Source organism: Rhinichthys klamathensis, unplaced genomic scaffold, assembly GCF_029890125.1.
Source record: "Rhinichthys klamathensis goyatoka isolate OS25496 unplaced genomic scaffold, OSU_Roscu_1.1 h1tg000114l_1, whole genome shotgun sequence".
NCBI classification, from domain to species: Eukaryota; Metazoa; Chordata; class Actinopteri; order Cypriniformes; family Leuciscidae; genus Rhinichthys; species Rhinichthys klamathensis.
The window spans coordinates 2,883,717-2,901,628 of record NW_026606651.1 but is presented as its reverse complement, the minus strand read 5'-3'; the positions used below and the strand labels follow the sequence as shown (position 1 = coordinate 2,901,628).

Here is a 17,912-nt window from a genome sequence, read left to right as displayed (position 1 = left end):
AAATCATGTAACTTTTTTTATCTTTACAATAATAATCGATAACGTTTCATTTAAAGTCTCGCAGTGTAATTTTTCAGGCGTAAATTATTCAGAGCTCAACTGAAGCGACGAACTTTGTATTTCCACGTGGTATTTGTTACTTTTCTCAACGCTGATAAGAATCGACCAATAACTGTCGTTTACAATTACTTGAGTTTTTAAAAAATATAGTTTTATAGAGATTACAGGAGGATAATGCCAATTTGTATACTTGAATTACATATATTTAAATATATATTTCCTATTTAGTGAACAAATGTCTTGAGAACGTTCTCTGTTTTGATGCGTTTAGCGTGTGTGAGCCCCCTGCAGGAAGGCACCATGTAATTTTCTTTAAGCAGCTTGTGATTGGACTATCGACCAGTGACGCTTGACAAAGCAGGAACACATGGTATTTCTGTCAATACAGGGGGACACACTGACACCTCACTATGGCTGTAAGACAGGCAGTGAAAGCCTATTTAGATCTCATGTCGCAGCCATGCAGGGCTGTGCTAATATTCCTGAAAAACAACAAAATCCCACATACGGTGGAACACATTGCGATACGAAAAGGTGAGCAGCATTATGTGTGGTATTTGTTCAGTGGAGGCTGCATGTGCAATGCATTTGTAAAGTCCAGCTGGCTTGAATCCAAGCATGTACAAAGGTTATCCTGCCGATATAGTCCTGTATCTATGTCAGAACTATACTAAAACTTAATTTACTGAACTTTATTCTACATTCTACCATTAACAACTTTAATGCCCTTAAACATGAAACTGTAGGGCAGCAGAAGACACCTGAGTTCACCAAACTCAACCCCATGCAGAAAGTGCCAGTGTTGGAGGACAATGGATTTGTTCTTACTGAGAGGTAAAGAGAAAGAGCGTAGTTAGAAAAAAAAGAGCATTTGGGAGATTAAAATTAAAATTATTATTGCTATTAGTAGTAGCAGTAGTTTGAATTATTGTTTCTATTGTTAACCTATTCTATTATTTATCGTCACAGTGACGCCATATTGAAGTATCTGGCGACAACCTATAATGTCCCTGATCACTGGTACCCCAAACTGCCAGAGAAGAGAGCGCGAGTGGATGAATACACAGCCTGGCATCATGCAAACACACGTTTACATGCTGCCACAGTCTTCTGGCTTGAGGTATAGGGTATGATATGTGGCTAATTGACATTTAAAGCAGCGACAGCAATGTGACATGCTATACTTCATCAAAAACAACATTATTATACATACAAGGTTCTGTCATAAAACTCTAGATGGCGCAGGTTGATCCTTAGGTCCTTAACTCAATCTGCTTGCAATAACGTCTTTCGGATGAGACGTTAAACCGAGGTCCTGACTCTCTGTGGTCATTAAAAATCCCAGGATGTCTTTCGAAAGAGTAGGGGTGTAACCCCGGCATCCTGGCCAAATTTGCCCAGTGGCCTCTGTCCATCATGGCCTCCTAATCATCCCCATATATATATATATACACTGATTGGCTTCATCACTCTGTCTCCTCTCCACCAGTAAGCTGGTGTGTGGTGAGCGTTCTGGCGCACTATGGCTGCCGTCGCATCATCCAAGTGGATGCTGCACATTGGTGGTGGTTGAGGAGATTCCCCCTTCCATGTGAAGCGCTTTGAGTGCCTAGAAAAGCGCTATATAAATGTAATGAATTATTATTATTATTATTATTACATCATTCTCAATAGGGCACAGCTGATCGGTTCCTGTCGTATCAGTAGCCAATGAGCTCGCTGCTCAACTTTCAAATACTGGTCAGCATTTTCTGTAGCAGTTTTCAGCGTGCTTTCAGAAACCCTCCACCTTCCCCAGCTCCACCTGTATAGATCTGCTATGGGTGATTCATGTACGCTATATTGAACAGCAGTAGCATGTCTTATTTGATCACAGCAGCATGTCATGAATTTATTGGCAGTAGCAAGTCCAATAATCAACAGCAGTGTAGATGATCTATTCCACCTAGAGCAAACATATCAACACTGACATATCCATTACTATGCCAAACACTCCGAGAGTTGTCATGAGGCATGACAGAAATGCAGTTTTTATCATATTCTGTGAGAAAATACATTGAAGAATATTTTTACTTTTAAATCCAAACCTAATTTACCTTTTAAACATTTAATTCTGGCAGACTTCATAGGTTTTGTTTTCCTGTACAGGGTTTACTGCCTCTCATGACGGGAAAGCCAACTAATCCTGCAAAGCTCGAAAAGGCGTTATCAGACCTGGACGGCACGCTAGACAAGCTGGAAAACATGTTTCTGAAGAGACAGCCCTTCCTGTGCGGTGATGACATCTCATTGGCTGACTTGTTAGCAGTTTGTGAGCTCATGCAGGTACATACTTAGAGTTGCTAAACATACTAAATAATGATGTAGTGAATAGTGAACAAGTTATTGCTATTAGAAAACCTAATTTTAAGCTTCTAAAGTCAGCATGAAATGGAAACGGTTGCAAACTTTTCTTCCATATTGGGATGTATATCTAAGTGAAACGGCTTCTCGAACAAGAAAAAATAAGTTTCATTAAAAAAACAAACATTTTGAGCAAAAAGCTGAGAAAATTGCATTTTTGACGCAGACTACATCTGTTTCAGAACGATGATCAAAACATAGATGGAGTAGATCGAGTCAACACACACCCAAAGCTTTAGTCCTATAGTTCGTCCTGGGTCAATTTGGTAACGTTAGGCAGTTTTGATTTATACTGTATATGCTGTTTAATGTTGATGATCACGTTATTTTACATATGCATCTCCTTACATATGATATTACTTGTTTCTGTTTCTTCTTCATCTGTTTAGATTCTGTACTCTTTCGGAAAATGTCATCAAGTATGACAGTGAAAACACGGAAAGCTGACATTTCCGTCAATGGCGGGGAAGCATTGTCTTATAAATAACGGAAATTTCCGTCAATGGCGGGGAAAGAGTTAATGGCCTATAAAAAGAGTAATTGAAAAATGTATAAATCCATCAATAAATAGTTTAAATTAAAAATAAAATCAACATAAAAGACTCAATATTTATTATTTCTGAGATGCTTGTGGTCCTCGATAATAATAAGGCATTCATTAAGATGAAATTGAATATTCATCCACAATTGTACATGTAAAAACATAAATAGACCCTTGATATCATTTGATTGTCTCTTTCAGCCCCTCGGTAGCGGGAGGGACGTTCTGAAGAACAGACCCAAACTGCTGAGCTGGAGGAGTCGAGTCCAGTCCTCTCTCTCGGACTCCTTTGATGAAGCTCATGACATTGTCTACCGTTTAAGAGAGAAGTTCACAGCTAAACTGTGAAAAATCAATCACAGCAATTAATTCTATACAGTTGATATATTTCACAAACTATTGATTCAATATGATTAACATTAATGGGATTAAGGATGTATCTGTCTAACATGGATATGCAGTTTGCTCAATATCATGTTTGATTAATAAAGGGTTTGAAATGAGGCATATATTATCCACAAGTTTGGATATAACAAATGGTAGCGTGGTTTGCTAAATGAATAAATTTAATGGTTTGTGATGATTTAATACATTTTTATAATCTAAGGAGAAGAAATTGTAAAAACATTTTATTGTTGACAGGAAATGGTACAAATATGTATTTACAAGAATGAATGTTTGTGAACATCAAGACCCAGATTTGCTCTTGAATGATGAGTTGTCTTCTCGCTCTTCTGCCTTACCTATCTGTTATGAAAATGTCTTATTAAAACTGTATCAAAACTGTATCTTAAAGTTGCACATCGTATTCACTTATGACACAAACTGTAGTAAAGGTGCGCTTACGCCATGTCGTGATTTCCGTAACGATTCTGAACTGTAAAAAGCCTTTGTGTGCTTGTCGAACTTGCGTGTAAACTCGTAACTTTCTGAGAGCTACGACTTGTACCACATGTCCGCTGTACCACCTGACCACTGCAGATTTAAGGTGTGTTTGACTTGAAGCAGCGCTGTGCAGAACGATCATTGTATGGCATCAAAGTACTGTGAGAGCGATTAGAAAGCATACAGAGCTTTATTTGCAGCAATTACAACATGGATTAAATGCAGCATAGTGCAGCATCTACAAAATTTTGTAATATTTCTTGAATTATAAACAATGACTTTTGAAATTAAATAGAACCTTGCAACATGGGGCCATGCATTATCATGCTGCAACATGAGGTGATGGTCGTGGATGAACGGCACAATGGGCCTCAGGATCTCGTCACGGTATCTCTGTGCATTCAAAATGCCATCAATAAAATGCACCTGTGTTCGTTGTCCATAACATACGCCTGCCCATACCATAACCCCACCGCCACCATGGGCCACTCCACAACGTTGACATCAGCAAACCACTCACCCACACAACGCCATACACGCTGTCTGCCATCTGCCCTGTACAGTGAAAACCGGGATTCATCTGTGAAGAGAACACCTTTCCAAAGTGCCAGATGCCATTGAATGTGAGCATTTGCCCACTCAAGTCGTTTACGACGACGAACTGCAGTCAGGTCGAGACCCCGATGAGGACGACGAGCATGCAGATGATCTTCCCTGAGACGGTTTCTGACAGTTTGTGCAGAAATTCTTTGGTTATGCGAACCGATTGTTGCAGCAGCTGTCCGGGTGGCTGGTCTCAGACGATCTTGGAGGTGAAGATGCTGGATGTGGAGGTCCTGGGCTGGTGTGGTTACACGCGGTTGGGAGGCCGGTTGGATGTACTACCAAAATCTCTGAAACGCCTTTGGAGACGGCTTATGGTAGAGAAATGAACATTCAATTCACGAGCAACAGCTCTGGTGGACATTCCTGCAGTCAGCATGCCAATTGCACGCTCCCTCAAAACTTGCGACATCTGTGGCATTGTGCTGTGTGATAAAACTGCACATTTTAGAGTGGCCTTTTATTGTGGCCAGCCTAAGGCACACCTGTGCAATAATCCTGCTGTCTAATCAGCGTCTTGATATGCCACACCTGTGAGGTGGATGGATTATCTCGGCAAAGGAGAAGTGCTCACTAACACAGATTTAGACAGATGTGTGAACAATATTTGAGAGAAATAGACCTTTTATGTACATAGAAAAATTCTTAGATCTTTGAGTTCAGCTCATGAAAAATGGGGGCAAAAACAAAAGTGTTGCTTTTATAATTTTGTTCAGTGTATATCATTCCAGTCACTTAAAGATAATCCGACAACACTTGAGTCTGATTTTCATTTGTCTATTTTTTGGAAAATCTTACAATGCATATTCATCCAGAATGTCTGACACTCTACTACTTTATTATATAAATATTTGTACAGTTGTTTTTGTTGTTGCCAACATTACTATATTTACATGTTATACTTTGCTTTTGAGAGAAAATGTATCATTGCAAACCATAGCATTAATTCATTTAGAAAACCTTCCTAACAAAAAGACTTGCAAAAGGCAAAAATACACAATTGATCCCATAAGGTAAACACTTTGCCATGTTAATTATGAATAGTTGTGAAATAAATCTTTACGGATTGGATAGGGAAATAGGGAGACAGTTTAGGGGTGTTTAGGTAGATTCTCTGAAACGGTAGACAACGTCATGACCTTCATCAAAGGAGTAAGAGAGAGAGGACTGGACTCGACTCCTCCAGTTTAGCAGTTTGGGTCTGTTCTCCAGAATGTCCCTCCCGCCGCACAGGGGCTGAAAGAGACAAGTGAACGCATTTTAAAGATCTTTAGCCCTATAGCTTTGACTTCTCCAAACATTTCAACACCATGTGAACTAAGACAGGTAATAATTTATTAAAGAGGTCCTTTTAACTGGTCTGTGTAAACATTCACAGTATGTTTAGCAACTAAGTATGTACCTGCATGAGCTCACAAACTGCTAACAAGTCAGCCAATGATATGTCATCACCGCACAGGAAGGGCTGTCTCTTCAGAAACATGTTTTCCAGCTTGTCTAGCGTGCCGTCCAGGTCTGATAGCGCCTTTTCAAGCATCTCTGGATTTGGCAGCCCCATGCGTGGCAGTAAAACCTGTGCAGTGATAAAAAACCTATGAAGTCTGCCAGAATGAAACAGGTTAATGTTGTTTCAAATAGTTTTAGATGAAGAATAGCATCACCGCTTTCTGTCACCCCCCTTTTTGAGAATGGACGTTAAAATGCACTATTCAGACTTAAATGGTTGTAATTCAAGAATGCTTTGGAATGTAGACCGAAGTTTTGTCTTGTTTTAAAGAAAACACTCAGCGGATTATTGCAGATTATATATATTTAAAATGAAAGTATGAAAAAGTTTAAACTTACATTAAATCAAATATACTGTACTTAATATTTTTTCATTTTTATAAAATATGTATTTTACAAAATATTTTTTACTCTAAAATTACTATAAAATCAAAGTCATATATCTAACCAAGTTGTGTTCCAAATTTAAAGTTGATATCACAAAAATTTGTTTAGGCCTAATACCAAAAATAGCCACCGGGTGACATACATTTCATTGAATTTAATTGTATGCATTCTGCCATAACAAATTAATACATTTCTGTCCATATATCACTTCTGTCACAAAATATGGAACCTTGAGACTCAGATCTTTCTGACAATATGTGTTTTGTCAAGATTAGAAAAGGTTTTGATCATAAATTATGAAACATGACGACACCCAAAAGGGGAGGAGCCCGATAAAATAATTTAGAGTACGGTTTCTATGGTAACACAACGTCCAATTTCAAAACGGTTTTCACAGGATGAATTCTGAGTTTGTAAGCTTTCGAATGATACCTAATTTATGACAACTACTGAAATATGTGATGTAAAAAAAAGGCGATAAAAAAGGTAATATTATATTTTAGAGGATTATATATATATTGTGGCGAGGGGGGCTTGGTTCAGCGAAGTCTGTAGCGGGAGAGAGAGGCGGGAGCCGAGCGGTAAGTAACACCTGTGTCTGATTGCAGTGATTGGAGCGGAGAGACTGGATAAAAGCCAGCGGGAACGAGAGAGAGAGAGAGAGAGAGAGAGAGAGAGAGCTGGACTGGGAACTCGCGTGCTGAGCCGAGAAACGCCGTCTGTTTGATTCCGTCCTCCCCAAGTGGTGCGCGTCTTGTCGTGAATGTCAGTTGGTGAATCCACCGGGCAACCGAAAAGCACCTTTGTGCCCCCTCCCATTAATGCAGGTCCCCTTCGAACGAATTGGTATGGACCTCATCGGGCCATTAGAACGGTCTGCATGTGGGCATCGCTTTGCTTTAGTCATGGTAGATTACGCAACGCGATACCCTGAAGCAGTGCCGCTCCGTATTTCCGCTAAAAGCATCGCGGGCGCACTGTTTCAGTTAATCTCCTGGGTGGGAATCCCGAAAGAGATTCTCACTGATCAGGGCACGGCATTTATGTCACGAACCATTCGCGAACTTTACGAATTGTTGGGTATTAAATCGATTCGCACCAGCGTCTATCACCCACAAACAGACGGCCTGGTGGAACGATTTAATCGCACGTTGAAATCCATGATTCGAAAGTTTGTACGGGAAGATGCCAAAAATTGGGATAAGTAGCTAGAACCCCTCTTGTTCGCTGTACGCGAGGTCCCCCAAGCCTCCACGGGGTTTCCTCCTTTCAAGCTTCTCTACGGACGTCAGCCCCGTGGGGTGTTAGACATCCTTAGGGAAACTTGGGAGGACGGGCCTTCGACTAGCAAGAACGAAATTCAATATGTCCTGGACCTGAGAACAAAACTCCACACTTTGGGGCAGCTATCAATGGAGAATTTGTTACAGGCCCAGGACAAACAGAATCGGCTGTACAACCGGGGAACTAGACTTCGTCAATTTGCACCGGGAGATAAAGTGCTTGTGTTACTCCCTACTTCTACTTCGAAATTACTCGCAAAGTGGCAAGGGCCCTTCGAGGTCACACGGCGAGTTGGAGATCTCAACTAATCTCAACTGAGGTAATCCGAACAGATAGGGGCGGGGCACATCAAATATATCACCTCAACCTCCTGAAAAAGTGGAGTGAGGCCGAATCAGTGATGCTGGCGACGGTGGTGAGTGGAGAGGATGATCTCGGGCCAGAGGCGTGCCTAAAACCTCAATCTCTCGCCCTGGCCCCTGGAGGAGACCACCTCTCACCCTCCCAGCTCACTGATGTCAAGAATTTACAAGCTGAATTTGCTGATGTGTTCTCACCCCTACCTGGTCGGACGGATCTCATTCAGCACCACATTGAGACAGAGCCGGGCGTGGTCGTTCGCAGCCGGCCGTATCGCTTGCCTGAACACACAAAAAAGGTGGTTCAGAGCAAATTAGAGGCAATGCTAGACATGGAAGAGTCCAACAGTGACTGGGCGAGCACGATAGTTTTGGTACCTAAAACCGACGGCTCGGTCCGATTCTGTGTGGACTACCGCAAGGTGAACGCTGTGTCGAAATTTGACGCTTATCCAATGCAACGGGTTGACGAATTGCTTGATCGGCTGGGTACTGCTCACTTTTATTCGACACTGGATTTAACAAAGGGATATTGGCAGATCCCCTTGTCTCCCATGTCTAAAGAAAAAACAGCTTTCACAACGCCGTTTGGATTACACAAATTCGTCACCCTTCCTTTCAGCTTGTTCAGGGCTCCAGCAACCTTTCAGCATCTGATGGACAGAATTCTCCGGCCGCACGCTGCTGCTGCCTACTTGGATGATATCATCATCTACAGTAACAACTGCCAGCGTCATATGCAGCATTTGCGGGCTGTCCTGAAGACGCTGAGAAGAGCCGGGCTCACGACCAACCCGAAGAAGTGTGCAGTTGGGCGTGTGGAAGTGAGATATCTGGGCTTCCACTTGGGTCATGGACAGGTGCGTCCCCAAATTGACAAGACGGAACCAGTTGCAACCTGTCCAAGGCCCAAGACCAAAAAGGAGGTTAGACAGTTCCTGGTGCTGGCGGGATATTATAGAAGGTTTGTGCCTAATTTTTCGGACCTCGCCAGCCCGCTGACTGATCTAACTAAAAAGGAGGTACCAGATACGGTCCAGTGGACGGAGCAGTGCCAGCGGGCTTTAACTCAGATAAAGGCTGCTCTATGTGGCGGACTGCTCTTGCATGCTCCTAACTTTTCTCTCCCCTTTCTCCTACAGATCGTTAGACCGTCGTGAGACAGGTCAGTTTTACCCTACTGATGTCCGTGTCATTGCAATAGTAATCCTGCTCAGTACGAGAGGAACCGCAGGTTCAGACATTTGGTGCGTGTGCTTGGCTGAGGAGCCACTGGTGCGAAGCTACCATCTGCGGGATGACTGAACGCCTCTAAGTCAGAATCCCACCTAGAAGGAACGATACCGCAGCGCCGCGGGACTTTGTTTGTCCCGGATAGCCGGCTCCCCCAGGGGCTGGCGAGGAAGGCCGTCCGTAACCGGGGGTCGGCCGAAAGAGCGTCGCCCCTCTCCCCCTTATCGCACCTCAAGTTTGTGGAGAACCCGGTGCTAAATGACTCGTAGACGACCTGATGTGTTCGTAACAGTCCGAACGGTCTCCTTCCGGAGCCTACGGGTACCCGTCAGGGTTGCAACTCTCGCCACTCGTTTTTCACCGAAGGGGGGTTCAGGTCCGCCGGGGCGGACCCGAGGCATTTGATCTAAGAGTTGTACACTTGAGTGTTTTTGTTTCGGGGCCGACCAACACAAACCGAGGCATGGGAAAAAAAAAGAGTGGTGGCAAGACCCGGACGGGCGCCTCCTCCCCCCCGGTCTGTGTCTGATTGCAGTGATTGGCGCGGAGAGACTGGATAAAAGCCAGCGGGAACGAGCGAGAGAGAGAGAGAGCTGGACTGGGAACTTGCGTGCAGAGCCGAGAAACGCCGTCTGTTTGATTCTGTTTTTGATTCTGTTTGATGTTGTGCTGTGTCACGTAAGTGACACGGTAAATGCGCTTTAGCGTGCCTCTCTTGTTTTTCTTTGTTCTATAAATAAATCACGAGTCCCAGTCACGCTGACCCCTGTCTTCTTCCTTCCTCAAACACTGAACCTCATCACATATATATATATATACGTATATACACTCACCGGCCACTTTATTAGGTACCCCATGCTAGTAACGGGTTGGACCCCCTTTTGCCTTCAGAACTGCCTCAATTCTTCGTGGCATAGATTCAACAAGGTGCTGGAAGCATTCCTCAGGGAGTTTGGTCCATATTGACATGATGGCATCACACAGTTGCCGCAGATTTGTCGGCTGCACATCCATGATGCGAATCTCCCGTACCACCACATCCCAAAGATGCTCTATTGGGTTGAGATCTGGTGACTGTGGAGGCCATTTTAGTACAGTGAACTCATTGTCATGTTCAAGAAACCAATTTGAAATGATTAGAGCTTTGTGACATGGTGGAAGTAGCCATCAGAGGATGGGTACATGGTGGCCATAAAGGGATGGACATGGTCAGAAACAATGCTCAGGTAGGCCGTGGCATTTAAACGATGCCCAATTGGCACTAAGGGGCCTAAAGTGTGCCAGGAAAACATCCCCCACACCATTACACCACCACCACCAGCCTGCACAGTGGTAACAAGGCATGATGGTTCCATTTTCTCATTCTGTTTACGCCAAATTCTGACTCTAACATCTGAATGTCTCAACAGAAATCGAGACTCATCAGACCAGGCAACATTTTTCCAGTCTTCAACTGTTCAATTTTGGTGAGCTCTTGCAAATTGTAGCCTCTTTTTCCTATTTGTAGTGGAGATGAGTGGTACCCGGTGGAGTCTTCTGCTGTTGTAGCCCATCCGCCTCAAGGTTGTGCGTGTTGTGGCTTCACAAATGCTTTGCTGCATACCTCGGTTGTAACGAGTGGTTATTTCAGTCACTGTTGCCCTTCTATCAGCTCGAACCAGTCTGGCCATTCTCCTCTGACCTCTGGCATCAACAAGGCATTTCCGCCCACAGAACTGCCGCTCACTGGATGTTTTTTCTTTTTCGGACCATTCTCTGTAAACCCTAGAGATGGTTGTGCGTGAAAATCCCAGTAGATTAGCAGTTTCTGAAATACTCAGACCAGCCCTTCTGGCACCAACAATCATGCCACGTTCAAAGTCACTCAAATCACCTTTCTTCCCCATACTGATGCTCGGTTTGAACTGCAGGAGATTGTCTTGACCATGTCTACATGCCTAAATGCACTGAGTTGCCGCCATGTGATTGGCTGCTTAGAAATTAAGTGTTAACGAGCAGTTGGACAGGTGTACCTTATAAAGTGGCCGGTGAGTGTATATAATACTTTTTAGAGGATAATATTATTTAATTAATTAATATTATTTTTTTATGGACAAATACTAGTTTATATGTTTTGTTGTAAAATGTAAGCATGAAAACCAAACTTTCAATTATTAAAAGTGTGTGTGTCGACTTTTTGTGACAAAGGCCATAACTCCTGTTATATGTAGATTTTTTGAAAAGCACTCTTGTCATAAATTAATCTATTTTTGTTCCTACATAATTTGTAACAAAAAACAGTGGTGAAATATCTATTTAGGGTCCTAGACCTTTCCAACGATATATAGTTTGTCATGATTATATTAGGATTTAATAGTAATATAGTGAAGTAAACTTAGGCGTCCCGGTAGCGGGACGGTGACAGTTAAGGGGATATCATGTCAACTGGCCACATATCAAACCATATACCTCATGCAGGAAGACTGAGGAAATGTGCGTGCTTGTATTTGCATGATTCCAGGCTGTGTATTCATCCACTCGCGCTCTCTTCTCTGGCAGTTTGGGGTACCAGTGATCAGGGACATTATAGGCTGTCGCCAGATACTTCAATATGGCGTCACTGTGACAGAAAACAAGAGCTTGGGGGAATATTTCACCAAATTATGTATTAATACATTTTGTCATAATTTATTCAGCCTTGTGTCATTCTGACTCCGAATAGAACAGACCGAATAGAACAAATTCACATACAAATAAAAAACATGCAAAACAGACTTCACCAGCTCTTACCACACTTCCCAGCAGTCCCAGTGACAGAGGGGAGAAATTAATAATAATTAGGGGTGTAACAATATATCGTGTCACAATATATCGCAATACAAAAATGCATCAATATGTATCGTGGATGGTGACAATGTATCATGGATAGTTCACCTGAAATAAAAAGTACTACATTAAACTACTAATGTTAATAATAATGCAATGGGGGAATATTTGTGGGTCCTGATAATGCCAAATGTCTTATGTTACCAGTAAAAAGTTTTATTTTTAATATATCTAGTCAGTGACAAAGTGCAAGCATTCGTCTAAAATAATTCTGTTTTCAGCTTCAGAATCATGAATATTTATATTCTGGTGTCACCATTGTCCTGTGCATTGTTGGATTACCAGCCTATTCATTTACACCCCCAATGTAAAACCAAATTTAGCATTTTAATAAATAGTAAACAATTTTAAAATGTCGTAATAACATCGTATCGTGATATGTATCGAATCGTGACATGAGGGTATCGTTACATCCCTAATAATAATAATTCAAATTTTAATAAGAGTAAAGTAAAATACTACTAGTAATAATAGCTAAAACCAATAATAAAACATTTAGGAAATACTACTGATAATACAGCTGTACAAGAGTTCACTTGTCCTCATAGTTTAAAATCCCTAATCTCTCCAGCTTTCTCTCCTGACTTTCATTTGTTCTTTTAACCAAACGTTTCATCTACATTTTTCTGGCTACACTCTTTCTCTTTACCTCTCAGTAAGAACAAATCCATTGTCCTCCAGCACTGGCAGTTTCTGCATGGGGTTGAGTTTGGTGAACTCAGGTGTCTTATGCTGTCCTGGAGGTTCAAGTTCAAGGACATTAAAGTTGTGAAGGTTAAAATTCAACTAATGAAATTAGGTTTAACAGATTACTGTATATGCAGCATAACTTTTGTACAGGTTTGGATTCATTCCATCTGAAGTCGAGAAATGCATCCAAGACAACTCTAAATCCTCAACTGAAGAACACACTCACAATAATGCTGCTCACCTTTTCGTATCGCAATGTTTTCCACCGTATGTGGGATTTTGTTGTCTTTGAGGAATATTAGCACAGCCCTGCAGGCCTGAGACACGAGATCTAAGTACGCTTTCACTGCCTGTCTTCCAACCATTGTGAAGTGTAAGTGTGACTTCTTCTGTATAGGATCAAGTCTTCCTGTTTGGGATCCCTCAGTCGCTTTGCCTCTTAAATAGGGCTCTGGCTGTGGGGAAGGGGTGTGTGTGTCGTTGTGATGTGACTGATATTTTGATACGGGACCACCAGGGTGTTCTTAAAGCTAAATCACAGGACGTCCAAGCTAGTACAGGACAGTTGGCACAGATTGAAGCCCTGTTCACAGCTGGTATTTCATGAGTTATTTTAAGTTATACTTATTTTGGCATTCTGTCCGGGCAAGGGTTTCAAGCTCAGACATTTGGCCCGAGCCCAGAGTACTCCCCTCCTTGACTGGGAAAGAAAACCAGCGATGTGGTGGTGGAGGGATGCTGTGAAACTATCATGGGACAGAGGTGAGGGAAGGCTATATTTATACCAGCTTTCTCTTGTGCTGATTGGTTGATTACTTGAACGTGCTTCTCCCCAACTTTGTAACTTAAACCTTCATTAAGATGCGTTTTGGTCAATCGGATCACAAGTAGACGAGGGAGACACATACCTGTTTACAACTGGTGTTTTAATCTGTCTCTTTTGTCCACTTTCAACCACTTGTGTCCTGATTTCTTCGAGAGGAGGTTAAATGTATGTTTTTTTTTTAGATCTTTTAATCGAATGGATGAAAGTGACATATGAATGCGAACGGAGACAACGGGAAAACATACGGAGAACAGCAGCTTTCGTTTCTGCTCTGAGAACCGCCGAACAAAGTAAGTGTGCTAGAAATCAGGAATGGCGAGAGAACATTGTGCTTGGTACATTTTTCACCTACAAACAAAACTTAGGTCTTCAGCGAACAAAGTTTAAATCCCGTCTGGCTAGCACGCTTCCTATAATGTTTATGCATTATTAGGTCGGTAGGTGAAGAGTAGGTGGTATTTTGTCACGAGCATCTACACTATGATAGCAATCCGGTCTAATGTGATTTCGAACTACCTCTGGAAGTGGTTGAACCCCGTTTACACCTGTATTCAGCGTTGTCCACTTGTGATCGTATTGACGAAAATGCTCATTACCAGGTGTACCAGAGAGAAAGGAATGGAATATCGGTCTGAGATGCTGTATTCCCATTGGCTGCATATTCCTGTCATTCACAAAAGTCAACATTCCACAACCGCACAAGAGCCACAATATTTATGCGTGAAACTGAAACATATAGTTGTGTATTATGGAGAGGATAAAATATAGACATTTTTTGCCATAATGGCACATTACGTAGGCTCCTCTCCACCCCCTCCCCCCCTCTCTTATGGTGTACATGCCAACTGCCAATAGCAGGGACATACCGAAATTTAGTGGAATTTAAGACATGTCCTGCACGGTACATCGTAGTCCTCTATCAAACCCTTAGCCCTCCCTCTCCCTCCCCATCTTAAATCCTTTCACACGGTATAGTACACAGTGTACAAACAAACTCTTTATTTCAAAATCACTGGACTACATAAAAAGAAAGGACAAGACAGCGTTCATCCAAACACCATCTTCAGTTGTGAAAACAAAGAAGGAGCTCTAGCAAATATGCAAATAAATAACATGATGCGCAAACATGTAAGTCACATGACTACCAACAAAATTTGATTTAATTTGTTATTACATTGTTTAATTAAGGTTTATATGCTATAGTTTGGCAGAGTTCAATATAAATCTTTTCATTACTACTGGATCTGCCAGTATGCTGTTTCAAATTATTAAAGTAAGCACAAACTATGGAAAAGCGGCAGCCCTTCCAGTGCACTCAGTGTCCGAATTCATTCACTCCTTTAACTGGACTATATTAGTGGAGTAATGTAGGGAATAGTGAATGGGGGTATAGGAGGCAATTTTGAACACAGCATTTGTGTAATCTTAGACAAATATTATAGATCCAGGGGAGGACGTTCTCCAATTCACCTGTCCTCCATGTCTTTGGATTTTGGAGGAAACACAAGGAGAAACCAGAAACACTAACATATAAAGCTGTGTATGTACATGAAATTCATGATTTTCTAAAACATCCAGGTTATAAAATGTTCAAACTAAATCTTTATTTACTAAAGCGGTGGGGAATACCATCAGCACTTGCGAGCATGCTATGTGGACAACTTGGTAGTCATGTGACTTACATGTTTGCGGATCATGTGACTTACACTCACCTAAAGGATTATTAGGAACACCATACTAATACGGTGTTTGACCCCTTTTCGCCTTCAGAACTGCCTTAATTCTACGTGGCATTGATTCAACAAGCTGCTGAAAGCATTCTTTAGAAATGTTGGCCCATATTGATAGGATAGGATAGCATCTTGCAGTTGATGGAGATTTGTGGGATGCACATCCAGGGCACGAAGCCTCCCGTTCCACCACATCCCAAAGATGCTTTATTGGGTTGAGATCTGGTGACTGTGGGGGCCATTTTAGTACAGTGAACTCATTGTCATGTTCAAGAAACCAATTTGAAATGTGCCAAGAAAACATCACCCACATCATTACACCACCACCACCAGCCTGCACAGTGGTAACAAGGCATGATGGATCCATGTTCTCATTCTGTTTACGCCAAGTTCTGACTCTACCATCTGAATGTCTCAACAGAAATCGAGAGTCATCAGACCATTCAGGTCTGATACGGGGTTTGATAAGGGTTTGATACGGGACCACGGTGTACCGTGCAGGACATGTCTTAAATTCCACTAAATTTCGGGATGTCCCAGCTAGTACTGACAGTTGGTACGAACACCTTGTATACAGAGAGAGAGAGAGAGAGAGAGAGAGAGAGAGAGAGAGGGAGGTGGGGGTGGGTGTTGGTGGAGAGGAGCCTACGTACTGTGCCACTATGGCAAATATTTCTATATTTTATCATTATCAAGAAAGAACATTATCAAGAAGGCTATTCCAGAGTTTAGGAGCCAAATACGAAAACAATCTCTCTCCATTAATGGACTTAGATATTCTATACAACCTAAAGACAAGTCCAGAGTTTTTTGATCTTAAAGAGCGTGATGGATTGTAGGGCGAGAAGATCGTTAAATATTCAGGAGCTAAACCATTTAGGGCCTTATAGGTCAGTAGCGATACTTTGTAGTCAAATAAAGTTGCTGTCAAATATAACACCCAGGGGGCGTATTACAGAAACTTTCTATCTTAAGTCTTAAGTTAAGATCTGAAAAGTTAATTAAGAATTTTTCACAAATTCGTATTACAGAAGCAAATTTTAAGTTGATTTAGGATTCTTATTAGCCTGGGAAAACCCACACAACTTCCAGCAAATTTAGATTTGCTCTGAAAGTTAGTCTGGCAAAGAGCTCATTCAAGCCCATTTCCAATCCGTCGAAATCGAGGCACCAATCAGAAACGTTGGGGCGGGCTTTGCACGATGACGACAGCGCTGGGATTTTGAAGCAGATTTTGTAGCCGCTCGTTCGAATCAGCTATCGCGTCTGTTTTAAGCGATTTGAACGTTTCCTTTTTGTTAAAAACCGAGCAAAGAACAACACTCGGGGATGTTTCTCCGCCGCTCTGCATACGTCATCTCCTTCATCGCTCTGATTGGTTTTAGGTCCATCCGCGACGCCCGTTGGTGACGCCCCTCTGGAAATGATTTGTCTATGACGCTTTGCCAGTTACAACTGAGATTCTTTTCCTTTTTTTACAAAATCTCATCTTATCTGTAGTTAGGAAATCTTAAACCCCTCTATCGAGTTCGGTAATCAACTCTCAGGTCGGTTACCGAGCAACCACAACGCGCAAACAGCTGCTGTGAAGTAAAACAGAATGGAGAAACAAAATTAGTGGTGCTTTTCATTAAGTGAAGTTTTGATAAGCTTGGTAGAAAAGGCAAAGCATAATCCTTTCATTTCATAGGAGTCTGTAATTATTTTTTTGGTCAAATTGCAGAACATCCCATGGGTTTTCACAAAGTCTTTCCACCATCAAACATCGCTGTTCATCATCTTGGGGTTTTCACAAAGTCTTTCCACCATCAAACATCGCTGTTCATCATCTTGTATCATTAATAAATGTGACGCCATTCTCAGACAGGGCTATTATTATGTGATTTTTACAGTTGGCTTTCAAATAATTTTGAAGTTAGGACACCATTGGGGTTGTCCTAAAGATAAGACAGTTTTTAGGATTTTTTGTGCAGTTAGGATGCTTCTGTAATAGGCTACCCTTTTCCTATCCATTTCTCCACTTAAGAAATGTCATTTTGTGATGGCTTTTGTCCTAAATGAGGTCCTATGGTTACCAAACAGATAAGATAGGGACATTCTGAAGAACAGACCCAAACTGCTGAGCTGGAGGAGTCGAGTGCAGTGCTCTCTCTCTGACTCCTTTGATGAAGCTCATGACATTGTTTAGATTCTCTAAAACGGTAACTGTAGACAGTCTCCCTCTTCAAAACAATACAATTTCACAATTATTTATAATAGAGGTTATTTCCAACCTGCTTCAGCACACCTGCCTGTGATTTTCAAGTGATCCTGAAGAGCTTGATTAGCTGGCTCTGGTGTGTTTGATTAGGGTTGGAGCGAACTCTGCAGGACAGTGGGTCCCCAGGAACAGGGTTGAAGAACTCTGCCTTATGGGATCAATGATATGTCTGACATATGCAGTTTGCTCAATGTCATGCTTTATTTGTATTTTCTTTAATATTTTTTGTCGTTTGAAATATGTACATAACACATTTTGTTAGGAAGGTTTTTAAAATGTT

General features: G+C 41.8%; 2 protein-coding genes across 2 annotated transcripts; one reads left to right on the top strand and one right to left on the bottom strand.

Moving 5' to 3' along the window:
• Positions 1–427: 427 nt before the first annotated feature.
• On the top strand, positions 428–3,768 carry gstt2 (glutathione S-transferase theta 2). Its single transcript, XM_056254782.1, has 5 exons — positions 428–594; positions 807–894; positions 1,030–1,180; positions 2,209–2,385; positions 3,206–3,768. The coding sequence occupies exons 1-5, from the start codon at positions 471–473 to the stop codon at positions 3,350–3,352; spliced, it is 687 nt and encodes a 228-aa protein (XP_056110757.1). The 5' UTR covers positions 428–470; the 3' UTR covers positions 3,353–3,768.
• A 1,825-nt stretch (positions 3,769–5,593) lies between these two features.
• On the bottom strand, positions 5,594–7,547 carry LOC130088064 (glutathione S-transferase theta-3-like). The gene is made up of 3 exons (XM_056254664.1): positions 7,536–7,547; positions 5,895–6,065; positions 5,594–5,728 (listed from the first exon to the last, which is right to left on the bottom strand). The coding sequence occupies exons 1-3, from the start codon at positions 7,545–7,547 to the stop codon at positions 5,594–5,596; spliced, it is 318 nt and encodes a 105-aa protein (XP_056110639.1).
• Between the last annotated feature and the right edge of the window lie 10,365 nt (positions 7,548–17,912).